The 19,218-nt window shown below is 43.7% G+C and overlaps 1 protein-coding gene across 1 annotated transcript in view; it reads left to right on the plus strand.

Annotated features, from left to right (window-relative positions):
- Nucleotides 1–19,218, plus strand: part of RAPGEF4 (Rap guanine nucleotide exchange factor 4) — a 318,083-nt gene that overhangs the window by 37,777 nt on the left and 261,088 nt on the right. The window contains exon 2 of the mRNA XM_079923817.1: nt 18,503–18,645. Within this exon, the coding sequence (XP_079779943.1) occupies nt 18,503–18,645 (143 nt within the window). The remainder of the gene's footprint in view (nt 1–18,502; nt 18,646–19,218) is intronic.

Below are 19,218 nucleotides of genomic sequence, written 5' to 3' on the forward strand. Positions count from 1 at the left end.
AGCCATCTGGTCCTGGGCTTTTGTTTGTTGGAAGATTTTTAATCACAGTCTCAATTTCAGTGCTTGTGATTAGTCTGTTTACATTTTCTGTTTCTTCCTGGTTCAGTCTCGGAAGGTTGTGCTTTTCTAAGAATTTGTCCATTTCTTCCAGGTTGTCCATTTTATTGGCATAGAGTTGCTTGTAGTAATCTCTCATGATCCTTTGTATTTCTGCAGTGTCAGTTGTTACTTCTCCTTTTTTCATTTCTAATTCTATTGATTTGAGTCTTCTCCCTTTTTTTCTTGATGAATCTGGCTAATGGTTTATCAATTTTGTTTATCTTCTCAAAGAACCACCTTTTAGTTTTATTGTTCTTTGCTATCATTTCCTTCATCTCTTTTTCATTTATTTCTGATTTGATCTTTATGATTTCCTTCTGCTAACTTTGGTTTTTTTTTGTTCTTCTTTCTCTAATTGCTTTAGGTGTGAGGTTAGGTTGTTTATTTGAGATGTTTCTTGTTTCTTGAGGTAGGATTGTATTGCTGTAATCTTCCCTCTTAGAACTGCTTTTGCTGCATCCCATAGGTTTTGGGCCATTGTGTTTTTGTTGTCATTTGTTTCTATGTATTTTTTTATTTCCTCTCTGATTTCTTCAATGATCTCTTGGTTATTTAGTAACATATTGTTTAGCCTCCATGTGTTTGTATTTTTTACAGTTTTTTTCCTGTAATTGATATCTAGTCTCATAGCGTTGTGGTCGGAAAAGATACTTGATACAATTTCAATTTTCTTAAATTTACCAAGGCTTGATTTGTGACCCAGGATATGGTCTATCCTGGAGAATGTTCCATGAACACTTGAGAAGAAAGTGTTTTCTGTTGTTTTTGGATGGAATGTCCTATAAATATCAATTAAGTCCATCTTGTTTAATGTGTCATTTAAAGCTTGTGTTTCCTTATTTATTTTCATTTTGGGTGATCTGTCCATTGGTGAAAGTGGGGTGTAAAGTCCCCTACTATTATTGTGTTACTGTTGATTCCCCCTTTTATGGCTGTTAGTATTTGCCTTATGTATTGAGGTGCTCCTATGTTGGGTGCATAAATATTTACAATTGTTATATCTTCTTCTTGGATTGATCCCTTGATCATTACGTAGTGTCCTTTGTCTCTTGTAATAGTCTTTATTTCAAAGTCTATTTTGTCTGATATGAGAATTGCTACTCCAGCTTTCTTTTGATTTCCATTTGCATGGAATATCTTTTTCCATGCCCTCACTTTCAGTCTTTATGTGTCCCTAGGTCTGAAGTGGGTCTCTTGCAGACAGCCTATATATGGGTCTTGTTTTTGTATCCATTCAGCCAGTCTATGTCTTTTGGTTGGAGCATTTAATCCATTTACATTTAAGGTAATTATCGATGTGTATGTTCCTATTACCATTTTCTTAATTGTTTTGGGTTTGTTTTTGTAGCTGTTTTCCTTCTCTTGTGTTTCCTGCCTAGAGGAGTTCCTTTAGCATTTGTTGTAAGGCTGGTTTGGTGGTGCTAAATTCTCTTAACCTTTGCTTATCTGTAAAGGTTTTAATTTCTCCATCGAATCTGAATGGGATTCTTGCTGGGTAGAGTAATCGTGGTTGTAGGTTTTCCCTTTCATCACTTTAAATATGTCCTGCCACTCCCTTCTGGCTTGCAGAGTTTCTGCTGAAAGATCCGCTGTTAACCTTATGGGAATTCCCTTGTATGTTATTTGTTGCTTTTCCCTTGCTGCTTTTAACATTTTTTCTTTGTAATTAATTTTTTATAGTTTGATTAATATGTGTCTCAGCATGTTTTTCATTGGATTTATCCTGTATGGGACTCGCTGTGCTTCCTAGACTTGATTGACTATTTCCTTTCCCATGTTAGGGAAGTTTTCGACTATAATCTCTACAAATATTTTCTCAGCCCCTTTCTTTTTCTCTTCTTCTTCTGGGACCCCTATAATTTGAATGTTGGTGCATTTAATGTTGTCTCAGAGGTCTCTGAGACTGTCCTCAATTCTTGTCATCTTTTCCCTTTATTCTGCTCCCTGGCAGTGATTTCCACCATTTTATCTTCCAGCTCACTTACCTGATCTTCTGCCTCAGTTATTCTGCTATTGATTCCTTCTAGAGTATTTTTAATTTCAGTAAGTGTGTTGTTCATCACTGTTTGTTTGCTCTTTAGTTCTCCTAGATCCTTGTTAAATGTTTCTTGTATTTTCTCCATTCTGTCTGCGAGATTTTGGCTCATCTTTACTATCATTACTCTTCCTTCTTTTTAAGGTAGGTTGCCTATTTCATCTTCATTTATTTGGTCTTGTAGGTTTTTACCTTGCTCCTTCGTCTATAACATATTTTTTTGTCGTTTCTTTTTTTTTTTTTTCTTTTGATGGGTGGTGCTGTATTCCTGTCTTACTGGTTGTTTGCCCTGATAACCTCCAGCGCTGGAGTTTGCAGGCAGTTGGATAGATGTGGATCTTGGTGCTGAGATGAGGACCTCTGGGAGGCCTCACTCCAATTGATATTCCCTTGGGTCTGAGGTTCTCTGTTAGTCCAGAGGTTTGGACCCGGAGCTCCCACCACAGGAGCTGGGGCCCAACCTCCAGCCTGGGAAACAAGATCCCACAGGCTTTGTGGCCCAGTTAAGAAAATTAAAAATAAAGAAAGAAAGATAAAAAGGAGCAGTGCAGTATCAAAGAATAAAAATCAAAATTAAATTAGAAAGATTAAAAAGCATATTAGGAAAAATAAAACTATAATTGAAACACCTGCAACAAGGTAAAATAAAAGAACAACAGAGAAAGGAAAGAAAAAAAAAGGAGGGGGGAACAAACCAAAAGGAGGGAACAATAACAAAGTATAAAGAATAAAGTAAAATCAGAAAAATAAAAGATTTATTTGGACAAATAAAAATATAAAAGCGTCAACAACAATGAATCTACAAGGTAAAACAGAACCCCAATCTAAAAGAAGAGAAAAGAAAAAAAAAAAAAAAGCCGTGGCTTTGGGGGCGGTGTTTAGGCAGGGGTGGGGTTTAGAGTGGGGCAGGACCTAGGCGGGTGGGGTGGTGATGTTTGAGCATGGGGCGGGGCCTCTGCTTAGGACCTGCACAGAAGGGGAGAGGCAGCATGTGGAAATGAGGGCCTCTGGAGTGTGGAGTTCTGGAGTTTGGGTGTAGGGCCCTGAGTGAGGGCCCTGTGTGGGTGGGGTTTAGGCCCAGCTCGTTGGAGGGGGTCTCAGTGGGGGTCTCCAAGTGTAGAGGTTGGGCCCTGGGTGGGGGTGTAGGGGCGGGGCTTGGGCTCTGCTCGGCAGGAGGGAGGTTCCAAGGGCAGGATTATGTCCAGGAGCCCAACAATCTCCCCCGGCCCAAGTGGAGAGGGAAAGCACTGGCCCTTCCCTTCCGTTCCTCCGCACCCCTCCCCCACCATCTTCCCCAGGATCTCCCCCGTCACCACTGGACCCCTAACTGTTGGTGGGTCCCACTGGGTGTAGGAACTCCTCCCCTCCCCCAGCCCCCCCTCAGGGGTGCCATCCCAGCAGTCTGTGCTTTACTTTTGCTCCCCCTTCCCTCCCTCCCACTCCCTCAGGACCTGCACAGCTGGGGATGGCCTAGTTGGGCAGAGGATCAGGCCCGGGATCTCAGCAGGTTCCTGGGAGCCCAAGTGGGCAGGGAAAACCTGGCCACACTCCCTTTCGATCCTCTGCCCTCCCTGTGGTTCCCCAATTTCCCCCTTCGGGCATGGGATCCCTTCCCCTCCCCCAGCCACCCCTCGGGGGCGCCAGTCCCATCCTGCCTCCACTTCTCCTCCCCCTTCACTCCCCCACACCCCACGTCCTACCCAGTTGCTGGGGTTTCCTCCTGTCCCCTTAGGTGTCTGTTGGTCCCCCACCGGTGCCTGGTATGTGCCCTAGTTGTGAGGAGACGCAAATTCCACGTCCTCCTAGTACGCCATCTTGACTCCGCCCTCCCAATCTACTCTTAATCCCATCCAAAGAATATTTTTTCTTTCCATATTTTGTATTTTTCAGTTTTAGAATCTTCATTTGCTTCTTTTTTGAGAGTATCTGTTTCTCTACTGATATTCCCTATCTCTTCCCTCCTAGTGCTAATCTTTTCTTCTAAGTCCTTAAACATATTTATAATAGCTGTTTTAAAGTCTTTGTTTGGTATTTCCACCATCCCTATCATCTCAATAGAAACAGGTCTGTTTCTATTGACTTTTTCCTGATTATGAGTCACATTTCCCTGTTCCCTCACATACATGGTAATTTCTGATTGTATGCTAGACATTATGATCCTCTCATATTGAGAGTCTGGAGTTTGTTACTTTCTTTAAAGCAAGTCATCTTCTGTTTTCATAGGCAGGTAACTTATTGACCAATCAGTAAGTTTCTATTGAGTCTTGTTTCTATTGAGACTTATTTTTAAGCCTTGCTAGGGTAGTTCTAGGTTTGAGGCTAGAATGATCTTTGAGTCTCAGTTGAATGTCCAGGGTGATGGGTGGGGTCTGTCTACGCTGGCTGGTCAGGGCTGCTATATCTCTCAGCACTGTATGACTTACAGAATCTCCATTCAGCTTCTCCCCAGGAGCCATTGCCTCCCAGGCTTCTCCGTGAGTATTGGTCTGCACATTTGCAGCTAATGAGTCAAGAAGACCCCGCTGCTAAATTTTGGAGCCCTTTCTATGAACAGCTTCCCTCTCTCTGGTTCACTTCACTGCAGATTTCATCTACTTCAGCATTCCTGAATTCTAATTTCTGCCCCACTAGCCCCATGAGACTGCCATGCTCTGCTTGGGCTCTCCCTCTCTGCCTGTGTTCCAGAAAGTATCTCCAGGCAAGGCATCAAGGTTATTGTGTGGATCACCTCTTGTGTTTCTGTTCTTCCTAGAATCATAGTCCTGCATTGCCTGTTACCTAATGTCTGAGAGCAGTTGCTTCCTGTATTTTGTTCAACTTTTAAATTGTTTACTGTGGCACCAGTTATTCCATCATAGCAGGAGTAGAAGTTCTCTTCTTTTTGTATTGAAGCAATAGATTTTCTTAATAAACAGAAAATTCCTTATATTTAAAAAAATTAATTGCCATTCTATATATTGCTTAAGTGGTTAATCTGCAGCATCAGTTATAGAGATGGTTTTGTTAGTGAACTAAAGATACCTGTAAGGCTTTCTTTGACTGTTGGCTAATATGTGTACTTCAATAACAGGTTGATGAGTTGATGAAATTAATGCTGGTTGAAAACCTTTGGTTCTAAGTCAAAATGATGCCCCCCTTGACACATTAAGTTCTTTTTTTCTGTCCTCTCTTGGGTTCCTTGCTGGAAGTGCTGGAATTCTTGTAATTTAGTCCTACTGCCTGAGTTCTAGTTCTTTATGAGGCTTGAACACTCAAGCTTCCATAACTCATCATTAATCTAGAGATGTGTCTTCAGCCAGTGTGTCTACATACCAAATTTTCTACTCCTGTTATTTATCAAATAAGGTAGAATTTAGGCCTACCTCCTCCAATTTAAATATATTTATATCCATTACAAGTATTGTGGGGCAGGACAGATTAGTTACCACAAGAACAGCCTATTTATCTCCGCACAGGAATGATAAACGCCCTTGTAGTTGTTGGTCCTATATTATATATTCTAGTTTAGAACCATTTTCAATTTGTGCCTAGTTTAATGGATTTGTTGGAGTGCATATCTTCAAAAATGTTACTGGTCGTCTTTGTTTCTGGGAGACAGCTTTAGAACTACATTATTTCCATTTCCCATATGGTTTTTACCTTCAGAAAAGGCTGAGTGATATCACATTTTTGCATATTTAGGTTTACTAAATTAGTCATGAAAATTATCATGGGCTCACATGAAAAAAATGTAAATGGATCCTACAAGAAATCTTGGTGAATAATTAAGCTGCTGTTAAAAATGAAATGATTCTTAGTTCATTCTTTCACTGAGAACACTGGGAGTCCGAGGATTTATTATTACTCTAAGTTGGTAAGTGTGGTCACGAAGAGCAAAAAGTTTATAGACGGGGCTTCCCTGGTGGCGCGGTGGTTGAGAGTCCTCCTGCCGATGCAGGGGACGCGGGTTTGTGCCCCAGTCTGGGAAGATCCCACATGCTGCGGAGCGGCTGGGCGCGTGAGCCATGGCCGCTGAGCCTGCGCGTCCGGAGCCTCTGCTCCACAACGGGAGAGGCCACAACAGTGAGAGGCCTGCGTACCGCAAAAAAAAAAAAAAAGTTTATAGACAGATAGCTTCTTAAGCAAAAAGTAATATAATTTTCCTTGAAATGTTATTCACTTTTAATAATAATAATACATTCACGTGTACAAATACAAAAGGCACAAAAGTATATTTATTCTTTCAACAGTGTTCATTGGGCATCTGCTATATGCCAGGCACTGTTCAGGGTACTGGAAGTATAGCAGAATCCAAACAGACAGAAAATCCCTGCCTTCACGGAGCTTACATTCTAGTGGAGGCAATCAACAAAATAAATAACTTATTTGTTATTATAAATATTATGTTAGGAAATATTAAGTGCTATGGAAAAAGAGAATTCTGGATAAAAATAGGTTGGGTGCTGCTGAGAGGCCTGGGATTTTAAATAGGTGTCAGGATCAGCTTCGCTGAGAAGAGAATTTGTGCTCAAACTTGCAGTAGGTGAGGGAGGGAGTCTTGCAGATATCTGGGAAAGAGCATCCCTGGCAGGAGGAATAGCTATTGCAAAGCTCTCAGGTGGGGCAGAGGCCTTCAAGGGACAGCAGAGACACCTGTGTGTCTGGATAAGAGCGAGTAAGAGGAGAATAGATGAGGAGGTTCCAAAGGAAATAGGTGACGGGGGTGAGGCATGGGGACCAGATTATCCACCATCATCGTAGCATACCCGTTTCCCTTTCAGAGCCAGAGATTTTCAGCCAGCTGATCCAGGGAGGTAAAGGCATTTTCAAACTCCCTGCTCAAAATGCGCTTCCCTCTGCTGCTGCTCATGTGTTGGAATGGATAAAAGATTGAGAATAATGTCCTCCCCTCCTCTCCCCCATCCTCAGCCTTCCTTTTCTCACTTTGTTTCACCGTCAAGGGTCTCCTTGTTGCCCAGGAATAGAGAGTGCTGAGAAATGGTTATCAGAAAGATCTGACTTTAGAGGTTCCCATTTCCTGTTCTCTAATCCTCACAACCTAAGGGTCTTAGGGCCTTTCAAATGTTTAGTTGTAGCAATGGCAATTTTTTGAACAGAGTTATCTCAAATTTGAATGTAGCACTAAGTAGTGTGGAATGATTTTCGAGAGTGTCTGCATGCTATGGTGAAAATTACATGGGGAAAAAAAGCCATCATTTCAAACTTATCAGCAAAACGTTTTTAAAGAAGCATCAGTTATCTGAGTCATCCCAGAAGCCATTCTAAAAGTTTAAGGAGCCAAAAGAAATTATTTTTAACTTAATGCTAATAGGGCAAGTGTATTATTAGCTGGGGAAGATTATGATAGCTGTCTTCTTTATGTGCTGCTTGGGGTCCAGTAAGCATCCAGTTTGGCTGGGCTTTGGGGACCTCTGACTACAGTGTGTGGTGGAGAGATGTGTGCCCAACCTGATGATACTGTGCTGAGTTTAGACACTCATGTACAGTCAGAGAAGATTTTTGAAAAGGGTCTGCTAAAACTGGGCAAGCCCATACTTTGATTTTGTATTTGTAACAAGACAAATTACAGCACCCTGAGTCTGGTCAAAAGGTTTCCCTCTCTCTCTTCACTAATAAATGCAGGATCAACCTTTTTTTTTTTTTTTTTAAATAAATTTCATTTATTTATTTAATTTTGGCTGCACTGGGTCTTTGTTGCTGCACGCGTGCTTTCTCTAGTTGCAGTGAGTGGGGGCTACTCTTTGTTGTGGTGCGTGGGCGTCTCGTTGTGGTGGCGTCTCTTGTTGCGGAGCACAGGCTCTAGGCACGCAGACTTCAGTAGTTGTGGCGCGCAGGCTCTAGAGTGCAGGCTTAGTAGTTGTGGTGCACGGGCTTAGTTGCTCCGTGGCATATGCGATCTTCCCGGACCAGGGCTCGAACCCGTGTCCCTTGCATTGGCAGGTGGATTCTTAACCACTGCACCGTCAGGGAAGCCCCAGGATCAGCCTTATTTAGATATTAGCAAGGCTGGTCCTGGTCTCGGCCTGAAGACAGGCTTTTTCAACAGTCCAAAGAGCCCTGGGCCCCAGAGCTGGCGTAGCTCTCTCGGTAGGACAGATGACACACTGGTCACCTGCAAAAGAGAGGTGGAAGTATTCTGACTCCTCCTGTTGCTCTGCTCAGGGCCAAAATGGTGGCCCCTGGTGACCTCCAGTCACAACTCTCTTATCTCATTTGGGACCCTGGGGGGCCGTTTTCTCTTCATTCTTTTATAGGGACATAAAAGCAAGTGGGCATGATTTCTAAATAGGGAGACATCAGGCCAGGAATGTGCAGACTTAACACGTTCTGCTCCCTGGTGGCTGACATGCAGGCCATATTTTGGAAGAGTCACAGAGGTCATGGTGTGCCTTGTGACAGTCTCAGCTGTGAGGATAAAAAGCTGCAGTTGCGGGCTTCCCTGGTGATGCAGTGGTGGAGAGTCCGCCTGCCGATGCAGGGGACGCGGGTTCGTGCCCCGGTCCGGGAGGATCCCACATGCCGCGGAGCGGCTGGGCCCATGAGCCATGGCTGCTGAGCCTGCACGTCCGGAGCCTGTGCTCCGCAACGGGAGAGGCCACAACAGTGAGATGCCTGCGTACCACAAAAAACAAACAAACAAACAAACAAAAACTGCAGTTGCACCTGGGGTCCATCAATGGGATTTTTTTCTGAGAGTCACCCTGAACATGGGCAGAATCAATAGACGAGGGAGAATTTTGGCAGTTGGTTGAGTTGAGGGGTGCGCTCATGTGCGGGTGGGAGTGGCTGGGTGTGTGTGTGACGTTAAAGGAAAAGATGCTGATGCTGTGGTTGAGAATCCGCCTGCCAGTGCAGGGGACACGGGTTCGAGCCCTGGTCTGGGAAGATCCTACATGCTGCAGAGGAGCTAAGCCCGTGCGCCACAACTACTGAGCCTGCGCTCTAGAGCCCGTGAGCCACAACTATGGAGCCCGCATGCCACAACTACTGAGCCTGCGTGCTGCAGCTCTGAAACCCGCATGCCTAGAGTCCGTGCTCCGCAATGAGAAGCCACCGCAATGAGAAGCCACCGCAATGAGAAGCTCGCACACCGCGACGAACAGTAACCCCCGCTCGCCGCAACTAGAGCAAGACCCCGAGCAGCAACGAAGATCCAACGCAGCCAAAAATAAATAAATAAATTTATATTAAAGAAAAAAAGACACTGAGTCTTGTTAAAGGTAGTAAGCGGGTCTTCCCTAGTGGCTCAGTGGTTGGGAGTCCGCTTGCCGATGCAGGGGATGCGGATTCGGGCCCCGGTCTGGGAGGATCCCACGTGCCGCGGGGCGGCTGGGCCCGTGAGCCATGGCCGCTGAGCCTGCGCCGTCCGGGGCCTGTGATCCGCAGCGGGAGAGGCCGCGGCAGTGGCAGGCCCGCGTGCCGCAAAGGAGGAAAAAAAAAAAAAAAACTATTAAAGGTAGTAAGCAGACTTTATTCAGGGCCATTGAGTCAGGCATAGGGACTAGCACCATAGGAGTTTGCAGCAGGGGAGAGAGATTGGGCTCAACTCCGAACACAGCATGGACAAGTGGCAATTTACAGCCAAGGAGCAAGGTGTCGGGGGTGGGAGGAAGTCAGTGGCTGGAAAATTACTGAGAGGAAACATCAAGGGTAAGGAGGATTCTGGCTAAATTGACCCGACGGGATTCTTCCTGAAGACAAGGGTGATCCTATATCGTCTGGGGGATAGCGGAGGATGAGAAACCCAATCAGATATGGAGGGTGGTCAGGTATCAGGAGTGGGGAGGTTCTGGTTAAACTGACTTTTTAGCAAGGTTCTTGCTAAAACTGCATTTTACAAAGAAGTACACAGATGGGTCTAGGAAAAGGTTCGGGAGTCTGACCACACTTTGGTCAACAAAGAATCTTTATCCATGTGTATGTGTGTGTTTGTATATGTGTTTGTACATATGTGTGTATGCATCTGTGTGTGTACATCTCTGTACATATGGATATGCATGTGTATATCTGTGTGTGTGTGTTAGGAGGTTGGTAGGTAAGAAACTCATAGGGAGAAAAGTCAATAGAACAGGTCTCTAGGGAGAGGAGCCCTACTGACACCACATTTTTTAGGAATAAATGACGCAACAGTGGTGGTACTATAGACGTAAAAAGAGAAACAAGAAAGAACTGATTTTAGGAAGAATTTACAATAGTGCCTTCATGAAGTCTTTGTAGAACTTGCATCCATCAGTGATATCTGTTCTTCTTCTGAATTCATATTTCCTTCTTTCCTATTTTAATTGCACTTCTTACTACATTTCACCTTGATAATTGCTGTATGTGTACAATTCTCCCTAACTCAGTTTGAACTTCCTCAGCGCAGGAACCATGCTCTTTGTATCACCCAAGTGCTTTCTTCTCTCATACAGACACGCAGATTGAATGAATGCATTTTCAACACCTTCTTTCTGAATTTTGTTGACGTTGTTGGGAAAACTTGTAATTAGTAAAGAGTCAACATTTCAGTATTCTAAGTGGTTAATAACCATATAATTAAAATAACATGATAAGTGGTAAACATCTTGAGTTTCAAAGACTTTTGATATATCCACGTCATCACTGGCATTATACACACATGATTTTAGCATACTAATACCTAGCCTCTGTGTAAAATGTTTTTGATGAACATTTCAAAGCCTTTTAAAAAGTTAATAGTGTTATGAAAAGGACGAGATTATCAAGCACGTATTGTTTGAGATCTTACTGTTGTTATAATAGAGAGAGAAAAATATACATGCACACCTATCTATAAACCCTTCCAAAACTACAAGACAATTCTAATATATGTTTTTAAGCACTTTATTCGTTGCTTTCATCATTAAAAGGTCTTTGTGGCTAATGATCATGATGAAGCTGATGGTACTCATAATAAGAATAGCTTCTGTAGCCCTTTATAATTTATAAAGCTCCCATGTATTTTCTCGGACTTAACAGTTCATTAGGAGTGGGGGCTATCTCTTTATAATCCTAAGTTACTGTTAAAGCACAAGGAGACAAAACGAACCGCAAAGTCATTTTAATGCAAATGTATTTATTTAGCATTACACCCAATGTTCTGAAATACATTTACTGATCTTCAGAAGACATCTGGAAATTTAGAAAAAATACAAGTGAAGTAGTGGAGGAAATTAAACATTATATACATTCCCACAAGATACACTGTATAGTGTACAAGATACACTATATATAGTGTATATGGTGTACAAGGTACACTATACAATGTACTGTTACAACCGTTATTATCCATTTCTTGGGTGAGCCTTCTGTTCACGACTATGGGAAGGCAGCTGGGCAGAGAGCACTTTGCCTCCCTTCCCTCCTTTCCTTTCCCTCTTCATCTACTTCCTGCACGCCTCCCACAGGTCTGACTGCTGGGTGTTGGGATCCACTGTCCTGAAAGGTCCCCCAGAGATTCTGTGGGAGGTGAGGGGAGGAGGGGGGGGCTTACTCAGCAGATTGGTCAGGGTGGGGCCCACCTCACGGCAGAGGATTTGCATATTGATTATCATATAGTCAAACAACAGAAGTCATCTAAGAGGAGATGTTTTGCTGATTTTATGGTTATTGTACACTTTTCCCCACAGATGCCTGTGTGTTATTATTTCGTGCTCTGACTAATCCAGAAACTGGTTAATTAGTCCCTAGATAATCCTGAGCTGACTGAATTAAGATTTAAGAGCACATTAAATTTTCACATTGCATTATAACACGTGGGCAGCACCTGGAATCCAGAACCTTTGCTATCCCTCGTACACCTGACTTTGGTAGTTTCCATGTTTGCCTTCTTTGTAGTAAAACAAGGTGCAGCCCAGAACATCGTGGGTACCCATGTTACAGTACTTACCATACAGTATTCTAATTTTGGTTTTGTGGCTCCCTTCCCCACTGGATTGTGAGCTCCTGGTGGGTAGGGTTGGCGTGTTGCTCACCTCTGTTCTTCCAGGGAAAGGTAGCTAATGTAAGGTAGGAAAGCAATACAGTTTACCGAATGGATAAATAAAATGAATGTGTATTCATGAAAGGATGGGTTTGGCGGAGAGTCATTTATAATTCCATAGATTTTGATAATTCATATTGCAAAGTTAAGTCTTATTTATTTGAGTGCCATTAATTTGAAAGGTAGATGTGATAAAAAGTTATAAATAAGTTGTTAAAACCACGCCTTTCAAAATCATAAACACATTCTAATAAAATTATCTTTTTTGTAATGCTAATTTAAGGCATTATTTACCATTACAATTTATATAATACTTAAAAGGATTTTATTTTATCGACAATGGTTTTAGTTTGTGCCTTTTTAACTTAGATAGGTTAACCTCTGTCTGACCTTGCTGTCTGATTTAGACAGTTTTCAGTGAAGGACAGTAACATTCATCCTGAAGAGCTAAAGAACCATGAGGAGAAAAAAAACAAAACAAAACAGGAAAACAGTGACGTAGTAGTTAATAAAAAATAATATCCAAATAGTATTCACCAAATGAATGCATAGAAGAATGATGGTATCTCCAAGAAGACAGAAGCTGCATGCATGACACATGAAAGAGTAAAATAATGTGATAAGATTCCAAAAAGAAATGATATCAATTGGACTTCAGAGAAGGATGAGAACGTTGTTAGGAAAAGCTCTGTGAGGGAAGTGAACCCTAAGCTGGTCATAAGGAACTGAGTCAGGGTGAGAAAAGACTTTGTGTCTGTATTCGTTTTCTATTGCTGGGTAACAAATCACCACAACCTAGTGGCCCAGAGCATCACACCTTTATTACCTAATCAGTTCTGTGGGGCAGGAGCCTAGGCAGGCTTGTCTGCATTTTCTGCTGAAATCAAGGTGCTGACTGGGCTGTGTCCCTATCTGGACTTGGGGACCTCTTTTGAGCTCACTTCGTTGTTGGTAGAATTCAGTTCCTTGCAGTTGTAGGACTGAAGTCCCTGTTTTCTTGCTGGCTGTCAGCCAGGGGCCTCATATATTCCTTGCCACGTAGCCCTTTTGCTACATGGCAGCTTCCTCCTTCAAGGCCAGCAAAAGAATCTCCTACTTTGGGACTTCCTTGGTGGCGCAGTGGTTAAGAATCCACCTGCCAATGCAGGGGACATGGGTTCGATTCCCTGGTCTGGGAAGATCCCACATGCCACGGAGCAACTAAGCCCATGTGCCACAACTACTGAGCCTGCTCTCTAGAGCCCTCGAGCCACAACTACTGAGCCTGAGTGCCACAGCTACTGAAACCCGCGTGCCTAGAGCCTGTGCTCCGCAACAAGAGAAGCCACTGCGATGAGAAGACTGCACACCATAATGAAGAGTAGCCCCTATTCAATGTAACTAGAGAAAGCCTGCACTCAGCAGCGAAGACCCAATGCAACCAAAAATAAGTAATTTTTTTTTTAAATTGAAAAAAAAAGAAAGAATCTCCTACTTCTTCTACCCTCCTTTAAAGGACTTGCTTGATTAGGTCAGGCCCACTTGGGAAAAATCTTCCTTGTGATTAACTTAAAGTCAATTGGTTAGGGACCTTAATTATATCTGCAAAATCTCTTTACCTTTGCTTTATATTGTAACGTATCGTGGGAGTGCTATCTCTACACTTTTGCCATATTCTATTGACCAGAAGTAAATTCGAGCTTCTGCCTACCCTTAAGGGGATTATATAAGGATGTGGGTCACTGGGGTCACCCTAGGATCCTGCCTACCACAGTGTCTTCTTTTGTAAATGATTCTTTCTACTGCTGTTTGAACATGTTTTAAATGTGAAGTTTTTAGAAAAAGTGATTTAAAACACGGGTCCTGGGTGTCAGAGGGTTGGCTAAGGAAAATAACTTCTCTGAACTTGGAACTTTTACTTAGGGGACCAGATGTACGCAGTTATTAAGGAAAGGCGTGTAGAGTGAGCTATAATTAGAGAAACCTGCATCATCATTTTGAAATACTGCAAGAGCTTCCTGACTGGTCTCTTAGCTTTTGGTCTTTACACTCTCCCACCTGCCTTTACTTGCAGTCAAGGTGATCTTTCCAAAATGTACATCCAGTCATGCCACCTTCCTGCTTCGAATACTTCTGCTGACTATTAGACAGAACCCAAGTTCTCCAGCTGCCTAGGCCAGGACTGCCATGCCGTTCAGCTTGCTAGCCCTGTACGTGTTTCACGTGCCCTTCACTCACACTCAAATGAGGCCATGGCCGGAGGGGTTAAGGAGATGGATTTGAGAGACACTGAGTTGGTAGAATTAGCTGGACGTGGTGAGAGAGGACGAGCCTGCTCCGTGCATGGCAATAAGGAGTGCAGGTGCGGTGGCAGATGTCGGAGAGAAGGTGAGTCCAGTTTGAGGTCGCTGTGGAACGTCGCATCCAAGGACTTCTTGTGTGCTTGGCCCTCTACTGAGTACCATGGGATCTATGAAGGAAGTACCAGGCATGACCTCTGCAGAGAGGAGAATGTATGTGGCATTAGGAAATCATAGATTCCCAAGAGAAGTGGGGCAACGGAAGGATTATCACCTGTGGTAGGTTGCAGAGGTAGGTTGGTAAAGATGTCCATTAATAGCTGAATGGAATTTTCCCCACTCCATGAATGACAGAGAAAACATTGCTTTTCATAGTTTCTGTGGCTTAAATGTTTAAACAATGGGGGAGACATTATTAGGACCTAATTTTGGGGTGCCCACAGAAAATCTCAGGAAGAGAGCTTTCATGCTCGTCCCGGTTATCTCACAGTAGCTCTGTCTTTCCAAGTGTCTTTTGTCACTGGGCCTCACACAATCTGGTTGTGAATCTTGAAGTTCTCTTCTGCTTGTTTTGGTCTGTATGGAAGTATGTAAGTGCTTCTTTTTTCTGCTGCTTTCAGTTTCTTCCGGAGAGCGTTGGACCAAACATGTTTTTAGGCCTCCCTGGTCTGCCTTCCTAATATGGAACGTGCTCTGGGGAGAATAAACAAGGTGGGATGCTGCTTTCCCTCCTGATGGAAGAGGGATTCTAATCTCTCTCTCTTTTTCTGTGTCACTAAGTCGAATCCACCATATCAATGTCCAGCCAATTTCCAGCTCATCTGGTCCTTGTGATTCCCCCCTCCGGTTGACTTAAATGTCGCCATTGCCTTGGGCATGCAGGCTAGCGCCCGCGCTTCTGTAGCGGAGCCCCGTGGGGTTCACACAGCTGCTTGCTGCGGCTGGGTGTTACCCCTGCTCGTGCCGACACTGCTTCCCATGAAGTGCGCTCCACTGGCTAGAGCTGTCGAGCGTAGCCCTGCCAGCCACTGTGCCTTCACTGCTTGGGAAATGCTTTCCCACCGGACCCTCAAAGGCTCTCACTGAAAATTGTCTGCACCCCTTTATTAACTGCTGAAATTCTAGCACCTGTTTCAGAGCCCCTTGACTTTTGAGAACATGGCTTCTGGCAGGGAGTTGATAAGGCCCTTCCAATGGGACAAGAGGTGGAAAGAGGCCCTGTGCCCAGTGTGCTGTACCTTCCCCGGTAAGCCTGCAAACTCTCAGCTTTTCCGGACACTTGGTCATCTCATAAACTGGCACTAATGCATCAGGATTCTCCTCCCTCTTCCCTGGGAAGCAGAGCTCAGGCCCTTTGAGTAGAGGTTAGTTGGGAGGCCCGCCGAGGTTGTAAGCAGATTCTTCGAATGTAGTTATCTTGGGCCTGAAAGTGTGACGGGTGGGGGAAGAGCCTCTCAATTAAACTCATGAAAGCTGTGTCTTAGGTCTTCCCCTTCGTGACGGGTCACCTGCTCATGCCCTCCAAAAATGTGCATCTCTCATGGTGGGATCTGTCTTCCTCTGATAATGTCCCAAGTTCCTTGGACTCTGGCCCGTGTAGTCCTGACCTCTATGTTAGTCTAGGTGATGCTGTATTAACAACACTCCCCCTCCCCCAACCAAAATCTCGGGGCTTCACACAGTGGCGGTTTATTTGTCACTTCGACAAAGTCTCCATCTTGCGGCGGTAGCATCTGAAGCACCTGCCTTCTCATCAGTTTCCTAGGGCTGCTGAAGCAAGAGACCACCAACTGGGTGGGATAAAACAACAGAAATGTGTTCTCTTACGATTCCGGAGGCCAGAAGTCCAAAACCAAGGTGTCGTCAGGGCCAGGTCCCCCTGAAGGCTCTCGGGAATCTCCTTCCTCGTCTCCTTCCGGCTTCTCATGGCTGCCATCCATGCTTGGTGTTTCTTGGCTTAGAGATGCGTCCCTCCTGCCTCTGCCTCCGCCTTCACCTGGCCATCTTCCCTGTGTCTGTTTCCAAATGTCCTTCTTTTTGTAAGGACACCAGTCCTTGGCTTATGGCCCACGCTAATCCAGTGTGAGTTCATCCTAATTTGATTGCATCTGCAAAGACCCTCTTTCCAAATAAAGTCACGCTCATGGGTACCGGGTATTAGGGCTTTAGCATATTTTGGGGGAGGGACACAGTAACCCATCACACACTGCAGAGTTGTGGCTGAGGCTGGCCCTTAACAGTTTCACCTCAGAAGTGATGTGTGCTCGATTTGTTCACAGTCCACTGGCCAGAACATGGCTCCAACATAACTGCAAAGGAAGCCGGTAAATGTCAGGGAACACGTGGGAATTTGGTGAGCATTACCTGTCTCAGTCACATCCTGGCCCCCCTCGTTTCCTCTGATCCCAGAATGTTCTGGGGGCACTTAGGAGGTGACCATTTTCTGTAGAACGGGACATATCTATCAAAGAACAAATAGACCTGGAAAACGGCTCCAAGAAAAGAAAGAAAATAGTTTATATAATCTGTAAAACTATCCCATTTTTGTTTACTCCTCCAGTTCGTCTTAATCCAGAGAGTACAAAACGGTGGTCAACAAGTTGGATCTAGTCCATAGATGTTTTGTGTGTGGCCCACACAATGTTTAAGAAATGTGAACAAACGTCTAGATCTCTTTCCCTGAATGGCTGAAATACATGACGTCTGGCCCCATGTTTCCACAGAAAGCCAGTGATAAGGAAAATAGCCAATAAGGCCTGCTCCCTGTTGACAGCCCCACCTCTGCAGTTTGCAATTTGTCTTTGCTTTTACCACTGGTTTTGTATAGTAGATATTTTTTTCCTTATATTTGGCTCTTTGTATAATCATTTACTCTACCTAATAGGCCCCGGCAGGCATTTGTGTTTGGGACCTCAATTTTGAGTAAGTATAGCCATCCGTAAAGGAAAACTCGTCCTTCTGTGTTTCCCTTACCCTCATGCTACTACCATACTCCCTACACTTCTGATAACCAGGTGTGTGGGTTTTCCACACATTATGCAATTCTGTGACACCAGCTGGCTGTCCTACAATTCAACTCAATTCTGACACTGTCTACCTGGAGATAACATCAGATCCCACAGGTTAAGGGCTCGGTCCCACAAAACTGCTCCCCGCCCACACACACGTGCAACTTCAGATGTCAGCTGCAAGTCCAAGTTGTTATCTGTGCTTCTGACTGACTGGCTATAAATTGGAGGTTTCCACAAACCCCTCTTGGAGTTCGATGAATTTGCTAGAGAGCAGTTCACGGAACTCAGCGAAACAATTACTTGCTAGATTTACTATGAAAGGGTGTAGCTTGGGAACAGCCAGATGGAAGAGGTGTACAGGCGAAGTATGGGAAGGGGCATGGAGCTTCCACGCCCTCTCCCAGTGCCACTCTCCCCACATTTCCAGGTGTTCACCAACCCAGAAGCTCTCTGAACCCCGTTGTCCAGGGATTTTTATGGAGTCTTCAGTACTTAGGCATGCTTGATGAAATTGATTGGCCACTGGTGACTGAACTCAATTTCCAGCCCCTTCACCCCCACGTCAAGGGGTGCGGCTGAAAGTTCCAACCCTCTAATCACATGAGTGGTTCTCCAGGCAGCCAGTCTCCATCCTTAGGTTACCTAGGAGTTTTCCAAAAGTCCCCTCATTAACATAAACTTGGTTGTGGTGGAAAGGGGGCTTGACACCCATTTCACTTTTATGGCTCTTAAGCATTTCAGGAACTGAGGACAAGAGGCCAAATAGTATAACTGAAGAGGCCCCATGTGGCTCTCATATAAGAAATTACAAGAGTTTTAGGAGCTCTGTGCAAGGAACAGTGAACAATTTCTTATTTCTTACTATTTTATATTTTTTTCTTGTAAATCACAATATCACACCATCTGCAGTATTTGAGATTTAAGGTGAACAGTTGACGAAGGCCTGGAAATATTTATAATGGTTATAGGGGGATAAATATTTGCAGTAAAATATTTGCAATTGGTATATTTGCAAAATTTTAAATATAGTTAGAATAATGCATGTTGACTCGAGTAAGTTCTTTCTGATCTAGCCTTGTGCCTTTTCTCCCCTTTATAGGCCATTAGAACGATCCAGTGAAGATGTGGATATAATCTTCACACGGCTGAAAGAAGTTAAAGCTTTTGAGAAATTTCACCCAAATCTCCTTCATCAGATTTGCTTATGTGGTTATTATGAGAATCTGGAAAAAGGAATAACATGTAAGAAATGCAACTCCAGTGGTGTGTTTTCATGTATAAGTTTGTGCTCATCTGTGGTTACCCTGTGGGGATGGATAGCAAATGGGGTATCTGTGTGCCAAATATGTGAGCTTCAGTCAAAGATATGAGGTTGACATTTCCCTCTTCTTTATTTATTCAGTTCCATGTAGGCATTTCCTTAACTCCTTCATCCACAGCATGTGAATGGTTCTTCCGGGGCAGCCTACTTTCCAGATGGAGCTGGAAGGATGTACTGATTTATACATTCAGCAGTATCCTTAGAAATTCTAAAATATAATTATTTTCTGTAACCCAAGAAATATGGGAGCCAGCAGGATATTAAACAAGACAAAAGGTCTCTTAACTAATGATAATAGTAATTTAAAAACTTAAAGCATAGCTGATTTTACAATAGCAATGTTTCAAATTAACCTCAGTGATAACGTCTATTCCAGATGTGACCAAAGGGGTAGGGAGAGTAAAATGATAGGGTAACAGCTGCATTAAAAAAAAACCAAGTATTTTCTTATTAAGAAAGTAGTGCTATTCTATTTGTTGGGATGCTTTATACTG

Source organism: Stenella coeruleoalba (genome assembly GCF_951394435.1).
Source record: "Stenella coeruleoalba genome assembly, chromosome: 6".
Taxonomy (NCBI): Eukaryota; Metazoa; Chordata; class Mammalia; order Artiodactyla; family Delphinidae; genus Stenella; species Stenella coeruleoalba.